Raw genomic sequence first — 16,017 nt, 5'->3', positions numbered from 1 at the left:
CTCTCATTCTGTCATAAGGCAGAGACAGCACTACTCGAAGGTTTCCTACCATCTTCCAAACACAACTAGAAGTGATAATTTTCAATCTTGGGCTCTGATAGATCATTTCCATCATGCTGTTTGTAGCCCTTAAGGTGATTGCTATACCAGGGGTACAATCTGTTATCTCATCCTCCACCACAATTAAAGCTGGCTCAAATCCTCTGCCAGAGGTAGTTGACTCCACTTGCCCAATGGTAGGGCCATCTGTGCCTACATGCTCACATAAGCAGCGGCTATACTCAGCTACACCCTCTGCTACATCCTGGCTGTCTTTGTTACCTGTAGAATTATGCGGTTGAGGCTGACTTTGTCATGAGCCAGCCCTTCGTTAAGAGCACCCATCTTGGCTAACGAGTCTCTCAGCACAGCTTCTTCCGATTTCATCTTGTGTATGGAGAGCTCAAGGTTAGCATTAGTGGCTTTAACCTGAGGAGGAAATTGAGATACTGAATTTCACTTCCAACTCCAGGCTGCTTCCCCTTCAAGGCATAGCAATGGTGCCTCAAATGAGAAGCTATGCTTTAGGGAACAGAGATCCATAAACTCATGCCTAATTAACTTTATGGGGTAATCCAGATTTGACGATAGATAGGCAGCCTTTTCCGTGGAAGAACTGGGTCGGTTGTGGAATTTATACATTAAATCAGCTGGACGGCATTTTGGTTGTAGTCTTTTATATTGCTGTTTAAATATCATTTACTGAGTGCTGAATGGCAGCATCTTCAATTGCATCTGTTGGTGTCTATTTGTGGACTGTGTGGCTTGGGTGCTTCAGAATCTCCTAAATGGTTAGATCAAATTATTGGATCTTCTCAGAAAGCTAAATCCATGAATGCTGCTTATAAATGCTTATTGGATCTTCATAAAGTAGATTTTAGGAACTTGGGAGAGTTGTGGAATAGGTAATTAGAATGTGTTATAAAACCCAAACAATGGAAAACTGCTTTAGAATTTGTCCTGAAAGTTTCTCTAGATTTGAAATTGAGCCTGAGCCTGCCAAAAAAAAAAAAAAAAGTTGTTTCATGAATACTAGTCTCCACAACAGTTGTACAGGAAGACACGGTCCAATCCAGATAGATGCTGGAAGCTTAATGCTAAAAGGGCCTTGTTGAGGCATATGATGTGGGCACGTCCAGTGAGATATATTATTTTTGGTCTGAAGTTGCTGTCCATGTAAATTTTGCATGGTCAAAATATTTGATATTTGCATATATTCAGGTACTTTTAAACTATATTACTACAGCTTGGGGATTAATAGCAGGAAAACAAAAGCGAATGTTTTAAGCCTTTATGGCCAAGAGACTTAGACTTCAAACCTGAAAGAATAAATACCCAATATCCATTATGTAGTGGTCTGAGGACCTCCTCTCTTTTGCCACATTTGAACATTTATTATTATTACTGTGTGTGTTTAAAAATCTATCCTTGAGGTTTTTTCTTTGTATCTGTATCTGTATCTGTATGTGGCCTGTGCCAAACTTTTTTAAAAGGCTCTATTTGTCCATTCCACACTCAATTTAATACCAATCAGTGCCTTTAAAAAACCAAAAAAACCACACCCTGAAACTAAAAAAGGGAAGAGGGAATCCTTAGCATTTGTGCATACAAAAGTTAACACTATTTTTCTCTTTAAGATCAAGTCCATTACATAACCAGGCAATATTATGTTAGGAAAATATAGTTTCCCCCCTGAAAGTTCATTCTAGCCAAAGTGTGGGTGGCAAAGAGATCTGCTACTCACTTCAGCAGAGCCAATCTGAGCTGCTAGGGCAGTGTTCACAAGAGTGTTTTACCAAAATAGTTACTCATTCAGGGCCTGCCCTAACACTTTATTGGACCATGGCCTTGGCAGGCACATTATTTCCAAGAAAAGAGATTAAACTTAGCACACAGTTTACTGTTTTCAAATATCAAGTCCTGATGATGTGATGACATGCAATGGCACCTCACCCACAGTTCTGCTTTCCCCTTAAAACATAAGGGACCAAAGCTGTCAGGAATGAAATTTGGTTCTTCTAGAGTGCTGGACTGTCTCAGACTCAGTAATGCTGCCCTCCTGGCTCAGCCTCTGGGATTCACGGTCAACTGTCAGCACTGGCTATCAAGATACAGCAGCTATGATTTTACATTCATTCTCTTTCCCCTTCCTCCATACCAGGCACTAATAGAAGCCCACGCGGAAAGCAAATATTTGGTGACATTTTCCAGAGTAAAAGGGCACTGTGCCTTTCTGCCTGGCATGGCTTTGCAATAAACCAAGCTCCCAAGACTTTTGGCAAGGGGCTTTTCCATAAAACCTTGGAACCCAACCATTACAGATCTATGGCCTTAGCCTGGTGGGACAATACTAGCCTCTCCCTCCAGACTCCCTGGTACTAGAAGTGGTCAGCGACAGGCTACCAGTTGCACTAAGCTGCTGTTATTATTACTTTGCATGTTGCCCAGGTAACTCTTATTATGGGGTAGCTGATAAACTGAATTAACGATGATTAAAAACACATTTCCTGAAAAGTTCAAGGTGGCTAAACAAGAAACATACAAAAACAGTAAATGTTTTACAACTTGTGCTTTGTACCTTTGTCTCCCAAGTCTCTGTACTTGCTGCCAGTCGAGTCCTGCTTTTGCACAACCTCTGGACTTAGCTGCTGCCTGTTCCTATCCTTGACTTTGGACAATCCCATACTTTGTTCTTAAGGCTGTCGCCTCTTTTCTTTAATTGGCTTCCTTTCCCATCTGACTACACAAGACTATGCGTGATAAAATCCTTTTATAGCTTTTACAATGCTATATGTAATTACTTCACATATAGAAAAGCCAAGATTTTGTTTTCCTAGAAAAGCAAATAGATGCTGGGGGTATGGGGGGCCATGTCAGCAATAGTTAGAAACATAAAGGGAGAGGACAATATCCTCAGTTAGGGCAACAGACAGGAGGAGAGTTATTTGGCATATGGAATGTGCCTTCTGGCCACCCTTACTTTGGAAAGGGCTCCGCTCAAGCCTTCCTTCGCACTCTCTAGCATATCCTTCTCCAGCATGGCTTGGTTCAAAGTCTCCTTGACTGTCACCAGCTCTTTCTTCAGGGCAGACATCCTTTCCTCAAGCTGCTCCAGGGATCTTTGCCTGAGGAAGAAGAAAAGGTCTAACTATGACTTGCACCAACCAAGCCAGATTACGCTTAACTCATTGTGCCGATACACTTTGGGATGCCAATTAATGTCATTGGCGTTCAATTTTTTATTTCCATTATTACAGCTATCTTTCATGACCACATCCTTCTTGTTCCCCGACAACTGGCACGCAGAGGCTCACTGCTTCTGAGGCAGAATACAGCTATCATGACTTGCAGCGCTGATAATTCACACAAACTACGCCCAACATTATTAGCAAAGGCTATCTATCTGCCCAAGTGTGAGAATCTGGGAAAGTCCTGCCATGTCTTTGAAGACCAGCACAGAGAGCAGGATTGCCTTGTGCATCAAAGCACTAGGGACACAACTGCAGCACCTCACCCCCGCTCCAGCTCCTTCTTCGTTCTCTCCCTTTCCTTAATGACATCCTCCTTCTGTTCTTCCAGGAGTTTTCGCTGTCTCTGCAGCTCTCCATTCATAGTCTTCAGCCGCTCCACCTCCAGATGGGAGGAATCGAGCTGCTGATTCAGGCTTTCCACTGCCATTTCTGCGGCCTCCTTCTCTCTGGGGAGTGAAAAAACAGACAAAATATGAGCAACCTGGGGATCAAGATAATGCACCCTGAAAACAGGCCCCAGTTTTTCTTGGGGTAGAAATACATGCTCTGCTTCCTCCACAAGATTTTAATGACCAACCACCACTTCTCTTTTGCAAGTAGGTGGGCTTACTTTCTTGCAGAGAAGGGGCAGGCAGGAGGAAGGCAATTAATCCTGCCCCACCAAAGGCCTTGAACAGGAAAAAAAAAGTTTCCCAGAGGCAGGGGACAAAATCATAGAAAGGAAGTGCAAAACAACTAAAAGCCATCTATTCAAACCCTCTGCCAAAAGCCAGGAGTACCGAATGCTGCAATTCAGACCCAATTATGCTGTAACGTGAAATGTATCTGCAGCAAAAATACCTCTATCAACCTACCTGTCTGTCTGCCTTTTCATCTGTCCATCTATCCATCCACTGTATTTGTACACCCCTCGTACAACTTAGTGCAGCTTTCCCCAACCAGTTGTAGTCCAGAAATATCTGGAGGGCACCAGGTAGGGGAAGGCTGATTTAGTGAATCCTTCAAATAATTTAAACAGGGGCAAGGAGGGGGAAGCTGTCAAAAGTTCTTCTTTTAAATCCCCAACAAGGAACAATAGGCAGGTGCCACTCTATGCTACCCAATGACCTTCCTAGGACAAATTAATTTCACAGATACCCTTTCATATGCGTCCAAGATAAATAACACCGCTGTAATACTGTTGGGGCTAGTGGGGGGAGGCATTTGATAACCTTTGGCAGCAACGAATGCTGATGCATGTTCTTCCCAAAGACATTGTTTCATCAACACTTTAAGAATCACTTTACATCTCTTTGGCTGACGACCACAACAGAAATGGGTGCAGAGGTGTGAAATCACATCATCAAAACAAGAGACCCCTTTATGTTACTATGGAAAAGTGAGTTGTTCAATATTCCTCATCCACCCACCAACCCAAGTCAAACTGTATCATGAATGTGCTGCCCTTAGGTAAGCACAGGAGGCTGCCTTATATTGAGTCACATAGCTGGCCTATTTAGTTCAGTATAATATACACACACCAGCTTTCACCATTGTGGCACCTCCAGATGTGCTGGCTGGTGCTGATGGGAGTTGCTATTCAAAACATCTGGAGGGGACCAGGTTGGCAGAGGCTGGTCTACGCTGACTGGCAGTGGCTCTTTAGGAGATGCCAAGAGCTAAATGCTCTTATCTCTGAGCTGTGGACCGTCCTCAGATGTGAAGGGATGCGTGGCATCGGGAGTTTCCAGTCACTGACGCGTCACTACAGAGGGCGATGGCTTCCTTTCTGAGACACTTATCTGAAGGTCACAATCTACTTAACCACCTGAAGGACTGAGTCAGAGCCATGCCACTCAAAAGCATTAACAGATCTGAAGGCTCCCTCCTTCACCTTCCGAGCACCTCCACTGAGGCTTTCCAGCGTTGCAGTTCCCTCCTGCAATCCTCCAGTGACCGGGTCAGCTCTTCACATTCCTGCCTCTCTTCCTGCAGCCGCTGTTTTGCTGCCTGCGCTTCCTGCTGGCAGTCAGCGAGCTGCTTCTTGACAGTTCCCAGGGCATCCTGGCAAGACTCCAGCTGCACACGCAACTCCTGTTCATTAAAAAAAGAGGGAGCAAGCAGGAAGCCCCTTCCACATCATACAACACAATATGCACAGGGGGGGATACCCCATTTAACAGGTGGGCAAGTGCTGCAATCAACACCTTCACTGACGCTGAGGAGCTGAGTCTCTATAGCCAGGGAAGCCGGATTTTGTAAATAAATACAGAAATCTGTGGTTTAGGCAAACCCAAAATGTGCAGAAGAGGCATTGCTGGTTTCCTGAGCTCCATCATTTGGCTCTGCCTGCATCCATGAGGGATATGGACACTAAGAGTGGGTGCAAAAGGGTGTTGCAGCTGTTGCCCTGACACAGGCCAGGATTGGGGGGGTGGGGGTGCGGAGAGTTCCTGTGGCATCAGGTACACCAAGAGCTCCAGGGGGTGGCAGAAGGAGCTGCCAATTTCTCTTGGCGAAATCCAGCAAGGTCAGGGCAGTGTGGGTGAAGCAGCAAAAGTGCCAGATTTGGTGCACCTGCACAGCACCAACCTCACTGTCTCGCCCCTCCCAGTAAACAGCAGCAGTGACGCTGCAGCTGGGAGGCCATTGTTGCAGCGCCTCCTGGTTGCAATACTCTGTGAAATTTACAGTTTTATACATATTTTGAAATAACTGTGAGGTAGAAGCATTAGATGACTGTATCACTGTACTCTCTCTCTAAGATTTATAACTGTAAACTCAGGATATCCAAACCTGTTCATGCTGCTGTGATTTCTGGATAGCAGCACGAACTGCTTGCAGTGCTGCATTCTGAAGTGATGAAGGGTGTGCCCGGGATGGTGATACCCGCCGGCGGTGGGGAGAGCTGGAGCGCAGAGGGGAGGTCTGCCATAGGGTGTCTTCCTCTGACGAGGTTCTTGTGCTTTCCAAGGAACCGAGTCCTGTGCTCTTGGATTCAGACAAAGCCAGCTAGGAGGAGGGTTGAGAGGAAGTGAATGCCAGTCAAATCCATCACAAGTTATTATAACATAATGAGACTGGGGTTGAACTAAGTGGGTTCCCCACATCCCCCACACTAACTCTGTGAGAATATGGTTGTAAGAAGAGACTGCTAAAGAGGCCTGGCAGATTCCATCACAGGTCTATGAGATTTAGTGGGTCTGGATCGGGCTAGAAGTTTGTGTCTATGCGTAGAGACTTTACATTTGGGGTAAGTTAACACTGCTGGCAGCCACCAATGATGGAAAACAAACTTAGCTCAAGTTCAAAATGGCTGCAGACTGCCTACCACTGATGCATGTCCAGAAGCCGAATGGAGGATGGTGAGTACCACCAACAAATAGTGGTGGTGAGAGAGAAAGCAGATGGTGTTCTATAGGTTTCTCTCTCACTATGTTGTTGTTTAGTCGTTTAGTCGTGTCCGACTCTTCGTGACCCCATGGACCAGAGCACGCCAGGCACTTCTGTCCTCCACTGCCTCCCGCAGTTTGATCAAACTCATGCTGGTAGCTTCAAGAACACCATCCAACCATCTCATTCTCTGTCGTCCCCTTCTCCTTGTGCCCTCCATCTTTCCCAACATCAGGGTCTTTTCCAGGGAGTCTTCTCTTCTCATGAGGTGGCCAAAGTATTGGAGCCTCAGCTTCACGATCTGTCCTTCCAGTGAGCGCTCAGGGCTGATTTCCTTCAGAATGGAGAGGTTTGATCTTCTTGCAGTCCATGGGACTCTCAAGAGTCTCCTCCAGCACCATAATTCAAAAGCATCAATTCTTCGGTGATCAGCCTTCTTTATGGTCCAGCTCTCACTTCCATACATCACTACTGGGATAACCATGGCTTTTACTATACTCTCTTTTACTATACTCTTTTACTATACTCGTTTACTCTCTCACTATAGCGCCCTTTAATTTCAGCTGGGCTTGTGTAAGAACTTCCTAGTGAATCGAGCATCAATTTCTACTCAAGTTAGATGTCTACCATCAAATTACACAGAGTGAGTCAGAGTCGTCTTGTGAATGTATATATAGCAATTTAACTGGATTACAGGGTAGGGAAAAGTTTCGCACACCTTTGTGATGCTGTTCAAGCTATGTTGCAAATATTCGATTTCTTCTTTCAGGTCCTTCACCTCTTCTAGATCTCCAGTCTTACTGGCCTCCTAGTGTTCAAAGACAAGCAGTTTCTCAGAAATGGACATGGGGAAAGGGCACAGAAAGTATGAGAAGGCAGGTGTGTGTGGCAGTGCAAGCCAGTGTGTATGTATTAGGCCATGCATTTTTGTGAGGATGTATATTTCGGTAAGGCTATGTGTATTTGCCTGGGAGAGTGACAGAAAGGGGGTTTGTGGGTACGTATACCAATTTCTGAATGTCCATTTTTAGGGCAGAGATGGTCTTCTCTTTCTTTGCGTTCTGTTCTTTAAGTTTATCTCCTAACGTGGTCAACTCTGCAATCCTGTAAGACACAAACCAGACATAGGTGGCAGATTGATCAGGAGTGAAAACATATGACCTCAAAAGACTCAATTCGTCATACTCTTGGGATCATTAAGCCACCAATTCACACATCACATTAAAAAGATACATGGTCAGAGGCTGACAACAATTTTTAAGAGCTGAAAGTAGCTTCAGAAAGGCTTCCCTTCCCACTATGTATTGTCCTGGACAAGTTCACACAAAGACTGGGAGAAAGCAGATTCAGCAAGAGGTCTTGGGTTGATGGAGAGAACAGTCAATAAGAATCCAGATGGTGTGGAGCCAATTCAAGATCAAGAACCAATGGAGAACAAGAGCTGTCAGATTTACAGTCCTATAGTACCCCCCAGATATCCCAGAGAGCAGACATCGTTTTCCAATAGTTCCTAGGTCCCAGTTTGCCTTTACATCCTCTCTGGACCAGGCTATTCCTTACAGGCTCTGCCCCACTCCCCGAGGAGCAGAGAGCCTCAAAGAGTAGTCCTCTGGGCTAGAACCAAGCACTCCATTGCCTCTCTATTACTTCTTGCCAGTGGTATTGGTTGCAACTGAGAACTGGGAAGTGTGAAGCCTTTGTTCCTGAGGGAGCTAGTCCCTTTGAGAATCCAGCTTGGGGACTACTATCTCCAAGGATCCCACCTTACAGGGGATGCTGGCTCGAAATGCTCCTTGCTATTCAACTTGGGCACCACCATGCCAGCTTGCATCAATGGCTCTCCTGACCTGGCTGCCAGCTCTTCCTTTGTTTCAGTGCCCTGGTCACTGCTCATAGTTGAGACTGTGACATGCAAATATGTTTCTTTGTTTTGTCCCAATGCCACCTCTGGGTTACCGGAAGCAAACGCTGGGTATGCATAGACATCACAGAGAGTGCCCCCTCCATTAAAAGTGCCTTCCATTCTAAGAGAGCCAGTGTGGTGTAGTGGTTAGAGTGTTGGATTAGGACCTGAGGGACTAAGAATATAAGAGGAGCCCTGCTGGATCAGACCAATGGCACATCCAGTCCAGCACCCTGTTCTCACAGTGGCCAACCAGTTGCCCATGCGAAGCCCGTAAGTAGGACAGGAATGCAATAGCACTCTGCCCACCTGCGATTCCCAGCAACTGACAGTGGAGGTAGAACACAGCCATTGTGATTTAGTAGCTGTTAATAGCCTTGTCCTCCGTGAATTTGTCCAATCCTCTTTTAAAGTTGGTGGTCATCACAAGTTCCATAGTTTAACTACATGCCGTGTGAAGGAAGTACAAATCCCCACTCAGCCATGAAGAGCACTGGACGACCTTGGGCTAGTCACCGTCTCTCAGCCTAACCTACTTCACAGGGTGGTTGTTGTCAGGATAAAATGGAGAGGGAGACAAGTGTGTACACCACCTTGAGGTTTTCGGAGGAAAGGTGGAATATAAATGCACCTTTGATAACAGCAGTAACAACACATTATTGTGCCATGATTCACGGACCCAGAGAGATGGGCTGTGTCTAATAGGTCATACTGAGGGTGGACGCACTGAAATCCATTGACTTGACTTGACTAACAAGCCCATTGCAATCAGTGGGTTGATTCTGCTGGATATAAAGGTAAAGGTAAAGAACCCTTGACAGTTAAGTCCATTATCGAATGATTCTGGGGTTGTGGCACTCATCTCGCTTTACTGACCGAGGGAGCCGACGTTTGTCCACAGACAGTTTTTCTGGGTCATGTGGCCAGCATGACTAAGCCGCTTCTGGAGAAACCAGAGCAGCGCACGGAAACACCGTTTACCTTCCCGCCGGAGCAGTACCTATTTATCTACTTGCACTTGGACGTGCTTTCAAACTGCTAGGTTGGCAGGAACAGGGACCGAACAACGAGAGCTCACCCAATCGTGGGGATTCAAACCACCGACCTTCTGATTGGCAAGCCCAAGGCTCAGTGGTTTACACCACAGCGCCACCCACGCTGGATATAGCAACGGGCAAACTTTTACCCCACTTTAAAAACGTGTGCCCCAAAGACCAGAGGCACCTGCGAATGCTCTTCTAACCTGGAGTTCAATTCAGCTTTCTCTCCATCCCACTGGCTCTGCAGCTGGATCATCTCCCGGACTTTCTCCCGAAGCTGCTTCTCCAGCAAACAGGTGGAGCTGCTTTCCGAGAGGCGCAGGTTGGAATCCAAGTTGAGGCAGGCGGTCTGGAGGCGGCGGGCAGCTCTTGCCATGTCGGTCCCTGCCTCAGCGAGACCTCTGGTAATGAGGGAGTAAAAATCTTTTCTCATTCAGCATTCCCACATTTTGTCTCTGGCAAGGCCAGCTGAGAGCCAGAAGTTCCAGTTGAAAGCCAGGATGGGTTCTATTTAGGGTTAGGCCGCAGGGGCATGGTTTTCAGATATAATAACAACGTAAGAAGAACCTGCTGGATCAGGTCAATGCTCCATCTAGGCCAGCATCCTGTTCTTGCAGCGACCAATACGGTGCCTGCAGGAAACCTGCAAGCAGAACCCAGGCACAATGACAGCTCCCACATCAAATGGGGGCGCCTTTTGCGTGGTCACGCGCAGCCCCCTGGATCCCAGTGCGACTCCTGGTAGTTTGGGCTGACTTCATCCTCCCAGGCTGGATACCTGGAGGTCTCCGCCTACCTCAGCCAATCGCCCAATCCTGCCTGGGGAGGTGTTGCCAGGGGATTGGCCAGGTAAGGAGAGGGGCCGTCTTGCCCACACAACGGAAGGTGAAGTTTACCTGTGAAGCAGCAGTTGGCTCCAGAGCTTCTCCCACCCTCCCCTCCCTCAGTTAAGTCTTCTTTGCAGATTAACCTCTTCTCCACAGGTATACAGGCGTTGTTACGTCAGGGTCGGAAAGGAATTTTCCTGCATTGGCAGGTTTTGCCTTTCCCGTAGCAGAACGTCACAACTTTGGCAGTTTCAGGCCTTGGGCGGAATCCTTTAGTCTATCTTCCTAAATGGAGGGGGGGCGTGAAGCGGTGACCCACGCCCCCCTTGCGGCGGTGATACCAGGGTTCCCTGTTAAAGGGGTCCTGAGGGGAGGCATTGGGCATTCTCCGAGAGGTTGTCATTGCTCTCCCGTCCAACGGCGGTGAAATGGGGGGCGGGCTCTCTGCTTGAACATATGTTCTCCAGAGCCAGTCCAAGCCCCACACATTCTGGATAACCCTGAAGTCTCCCAGATCCCCGGCTGGGGACTGGGAAGGATAAACTCAGCTCAATGCCTGAGCCTGAAACTTAATAAAGTTGTTGCCAACTTTAATCCCATGGCACGTCGTCTTGAGTCATTATTCCGCTCGGGGGTCACCTGGGGTTGGGGGGACTCCGCCTGTCCACGCAATACTCTGCTGTGGTTTCCAGCAACTGGGATATATTTTGCCCCTCCCCAAATGCTTCGCACTGGCGTTTTTGGAGCTGATGACACTCAATATTTTTAAACAACGAGGTCCCCCTATGAAGGCATCAACAGCACAGGCAAATCTTTCAGGAATTTTCTAGAGAGCCCTCAGGGTCCCTCTTGTAGCAGTGCTGCTACACTGAGGGAGAACCCACCTCTCCATGGTTGTGCGGAGCTCTGCAAAGTTGCCACGGAGTGTGGCGGCTTGACGCCACAGCAGCAGGATCCCACTGTGCTCGCTGCTTAAATAGGAACTGTAACTCTGCAAAGGATGACGGAGAGAACAGGATACGGACATGTCACCGGTCCCAGCACTTCAACATTTTATTAACTGAGAGCTACAGAGAGTTACCTCCCTCCGACCCCCATTTGTATTACTCGCTACACTAAACCATCTTTCAAAATCTGTTCAAGGTCCTATATGAGTAAGGCATGGGAAACAGAATGTTTTTGCCCCTGCTGCAGGCAAGTAGAAGGGTTACAGAAGATACAATTTAAATTTACCTACAACTCACTAGTTTGCTTTCCTGGCACTTCTTGTTTTGCAAGCTGCGATGGACGTTTGGAAAAGTAAGGCAGAAAATGTTAAATAAATAACTTGCAACTAACCTTCAGTTTCCAATAAATAGTACTTTCAAGCCAGGCAGGGATACTGCTGCGTCATCCCCGAAACACACAACAAAACTGTTAAAATGCAAACCAGGAACTCGACGAAATGCTTCCTCTCCAAGGTTGTAGCGAGGCTGGCATCAACTCTGGCTGCGCAAATAAGAGCTCTGAGCTCAGAACTTGGCCAACGTATATATGAGCTAATATTTTGCTGTACACATGAGTATGTCTCAGTGCTTGTAAAAGAAATCTATACATACAGATTATTGTTCTGCAGTCCAAATAAATAAATAAATAACACCACCAAAGGCTTTGCTGTTTAGAACTGGAGTTTTCAAGGTTTCCTATTGGATCCAGACTCCTTCTCACAGAGGAGCTCTTTCATAATACTGGAAGAGCTCCAGCAATGCCTTGGTGGTCTCCGCTCCATAGAAGGGTAATCCAACAGCAATTTTAACTAGAGCACTACTACATCTGGTTAATAGGGTATGGAAATACTAAAGCAGTGGCAAATATGACATGATAGAAGTGTCACTGGGTTAAAAATGCCAACAGCCCGTTATGGAATCAGAATGGCCAAGATCACTCTGTTAGTTCTGAGAGAGGGGCAGTCAAAGAAAGAGAGTCAGAGAGAGACAAATGGCTTCTCAATCAGGACAGATCATATTCAGGGAGAACCTAGAAGAACAAAAAGCAGGCCAATGGAGGGGGAGACTCTCCAAAGATATATAGACAGAGAATCAGTGAATTGTAGCAAAATATTCAAGGTTAGCGGGATGAAGCTGCTAAGATGAATGAAACAATGCCAACAGAGCAGAGAGCCAAGAAGTACAACTGACTCCAGTGTAACAATTCTCACTTCAACACTAATAGTCCATGTTGACCCAACAAGAAAAGTGATGGGCGAAGGCCAAGTATTACATATTTTGGTACACAGCTTGTTTACAGCCGGCATTTACAAGCAAGATAATTATGAAGATTGGGAATAATTTATCTTTGAAGCAGCAGAGTCAAGGACAACTTGGCCCAGAGGGTTTTACTGTGAGTGTTGGAACACTCCCCATTTTTTCTGGTGGCCAGGAACATCAGTGTAGTGATGTGGCATTAACCTTCTAGCAGCATAGGAGATATCATGAAATTTCAGGTGGAAGAAAGAATTCTGGATTTGTTCCTGTGCTGGAATTTCAGCGCCATTAACCTAAGTAAGAGCCAAACAAGGGAGGATGGCAAAGAAAAAGGAAACCACAAAGGTGCTGGCATAAGAGAGAAGGATTAGGAAATGGTGCTATTTGTGTTTGCAGTAATGCTAAGGCATAAGGTTTTGTTTAGTCAGCTATACTGAGCATGAGCTGTGTGCTGCAGCTTATCTGGATGAGGATGCAGAAGGACAGAGCAAGGTGACATCAAGCCAGCATGGGCCTATTGGTGGGACCAGCCGACTGGCTTCACCGATGGACCCACACATATCCCTGAAAGCAATGGCTGGGGCAGATTCCAGATAGTGAACAGTGTGGCAAGGTTACAATAAACTGTACTCTACGCATTCGGAAACAAACCCAAGGCAAAACTGTTGATACATGACAACAATTCTGAATTCACTAACCCTGTACAATGTTCGGTGCCCCTCAGTCTTGTAGATAAAACTCTTTAGCAGTTGGCCTGTGTCCTCTTCGAGAGGAGAGATGCTTATTCATTGAACCAAAACACACACTGCCTTTGCTAACTAGGAACTCTGCATTTTGCCAAATACAAATACTCTGCCAAACCCAAGCTGGATTTACAATGCATAATAAATTCAAAAATGCAGCGTCCACAACCAACATTTATTTTCTAGAGAGTTTATTTTGATCTGGGGTTTTTTATGAGATAGAAAAGAGGGGACAGTAAGAGAAGAGGGGAAAGGAGCTCTCCCCCCCCCCAAAGAAGGAGTAGGGGCCAAACTATAAATGATTTTTATGCAAGGAACTAGCAATAGCATTGTTTGTTTTTAAGGTAAACAGCGGGGGCTGGGCTTGAACAGGACAATGTGGGTGGTGGGTGGGAGAGTGGGATTGAACCCTTTGCCAACACTGTAGTCCTGAGCCAGATCAGTTGCTCCTTCAATACATAACATGTTATATAGGCATTCAGAGGAAAGCTCCCACTGCCAACAACAGGACTGCAAGGAAAGAGGGAATACGGGCTATAGCACTCCCCAAAGGACTGGAACTGGAGAAATACAGTTGTACCTCAGAAGTTGAATGGAATCCATTCCGGAAGTCTGTTCGACTTCCAAAATGTTTGGAAACCAAGGCGCGGCTTCCGATTGGCTGCCAGAAGCTCCTGCAGCCAATCGGAAGCCGCAGAAGCCGCATTGGACATTTGAGGTTCCAAAGAACATTCACAAACTGGAACACCAACTTCCAGGTTTGTGGCGTTCGGGAGCCAAAACATTTGAGTCGCAAGGTGTTCGTCAACCAAGGCATGGGTGTAGTAATTTTAGCGCCTGCTAAAAACATTCCTGTTTAGACAAGCCTACCTAGATGCTTAGAGAATGGAGGTAATTTTAATCACAAGCCTACCTAGATGCTTAGAAAATGGAGGTAATTTTAATCAGTTTTAGTATTTTAACTTTTGTCTGCTTTAAAATAGGGCTGTACATTTTTCTTGATTTTCTTATCTTTTTGTAAACCGCTTTGAGGGTTTTTTAAAAAATAAAATATCAAAATAATAAAACAGCAGCCTGAAGGGACCATGAGCTGAACCAGTGAAGGTACTGAAGATGAAACAGCGATAGTTGACTCTGAATTTTCTGGAGTGCTGATCCTATGAACAGCCAACCCAACAAGATGCTGAGTTGAGCAAAGAATTGGTACAAAAAAAACTCCCAGTGCCAAATCTGCTACAGGTGTATAGTACAATGGTGCAACATGAAGAAAATGGATTTCTAATCATTATGTTGCCTGGCATTTCAAAAAGCAACCAATAGGATATGTTGTACCTCCCTGCCCTTGTGCCACTGAGACTCCTTCTGTTCGCTCCTCAGCCTGTGCACTTCAGCGGTTGCCCTCTCCAGCTCCCCTGCTAGTCTTTGTTTTGAGGAGTTCATCTGGTCCAGCTGTTCCCGAAGAAGAGTATTCATCTGGGAAAGACTGGTGCTCCTAAGACAAAAAATTAGAAAGCCAAGGACAGTGTTTTCCACCACAATCACAATATGGCACACTAGTTCTTTTGAATCCAAGAATTCCTCTATGTCTTTATGTATATCAAACCACATTAGTCACAACAAAGGCTTTGTACTAAATAATAAAAAAAATGGTGGGTTTTGAGCAAGTCCCAACCTTTGGGACAAGACCTGCCCTTATTTGTATGACATCAGGCATAGGGCAGGGAGGTAAAGGTTGCCCATAATGGCCTCATGGGTGAATGGGGAAGCCCAGTGAGCTGGAGGTTCCGCACCCCAGCTTAGGCTAAAAGGAATGGAATATGGATCTGACACACCTAAAATATTGTTCATGATTTGCAGTAATTTTCAGGGATGCTGCTACCATCAAATGAAAGTTCAATGACATACAGTTGTACACTTCAAATGGAACATTAATTTATACCATTCCTGTGAATAAAATACCATGACCACAATTTAAAGAAATAGTCACCAGTGGGGGACTTATAACATACGAGTCTAATTATGCCCAGCATGGCTCCCAGGTGAGGCAAGGCCATTTCCTACAAACCATGGCCACCTGCCCCACACCTGGCATCCTGTGGCATCAGATGTGGGGCAGGATACAGTTGTCTATCAGGAGCTTAAAGGAACTCTTGATAGTGCTTTCAAAAGCAGGGATCTCTACCGGCGCTGAGCAGTTGCAGCAAACCTCTTTGAAGGTGTTCTCTCTGCCTCAACCAGCTGACTGGTGATGAAAGTGTGTCTTCAAAGGAGGCTACCATAACCGCTGATCACTGAAAAGCAGTATTGCCAGTATACAAATGTACCATATAAACAAACCCCCTGAAGCAAATGGCAACCTCACCTCTGCTGCTCCTCTTCCAGGTGGATGAGAGTGCTCTCCAGCTCTGTATTGTGGTCATGCTCAAAGCGGAGTAAATGCGACTCCGTTGAGTCTAACCTCATCTGCGCCTAGAAAGATGACGGATTGTGCATCAATATTAAAGCAGCGCACAGAATGATTGGCTGGCCAGAGCTTTAGAAATATGCATGCCCTTACATATATGTTGTACAGCACAGAATCTGTTTAGGGCAATAGGAG

The 16,017-nt window shown here is 45.9% G+C and overlaps 1 protein-coding gene across 4 annotated transcripts in view; it reads right to left on the bottom strand.

Moving 5' to 3' along the window:
- CROCC2 (ciliary rootlet coiled-coil, rootletin family member 2) overlaps positions 1–16,017 on the bottom strand; it is an 85,253-nt gene that overhangs the window by 52,895 nt on the left and 16,341 nt on the right. For all 4 annotated transcript variants that reach the window (XM_081192482.1, XM_081192481.1, XM_081192483.1 and 1 more), the window contains 11 exons: positions 15,781–15,887; positions 14,751–14,910; positions 11,317–11,423; positions 9,809–10,006; positions 7,670–7,766; positions 7,381–7,470; positions 6,066–6,281; positions 5,164–5,363; positions 3,554–3,736; positions 3,020–3,164; positions 322–468 (listed from right to left, as the gene is read on the bottom strand). In XM_081192482.1, the coding sequence (XP_081048608.1) occupies positions 322–468; positions 3,020–3,164; positions 3,554–3,736; positions 5,164–5,363; positions 6,066–6,281; positions 7,381–7,470; positions 7,670–7,766; positions 9,809–10,006; positions 11,317–11,423; positions 14,751–14,910; positions 15,781–15,887 (1,650 nt within the window). The remainder of the gene's footprint in view (positions 1–321; positions 469–3,019; positions 3,165–3,553; positions 3,737–5,163; positions 5,364–6,065; positions 6,282–7,380; positions 7,471–7,669; positions 7,767–9,808; positions 10,007–11,316; positions 11,424–14,750; positions 14,911–15,780; positions 15,888–16,017) is intronic.

Source organism: Podarcis bocagei (genome assembly GCF_964188305.1).
Source record: "Podarcis bocagei genome assembly, chromosome: 4".
Taxonomy (NCBI): domain Eukaryota; kingdom Metazoa; phylum Chordata; class Lepidosauria; order Squamata; family Lacertidae; genus Podarcis; species Podarcis bocagei.
This window is presented reverse-complemented; position numbering and strand designations above follow the sequence as displayed.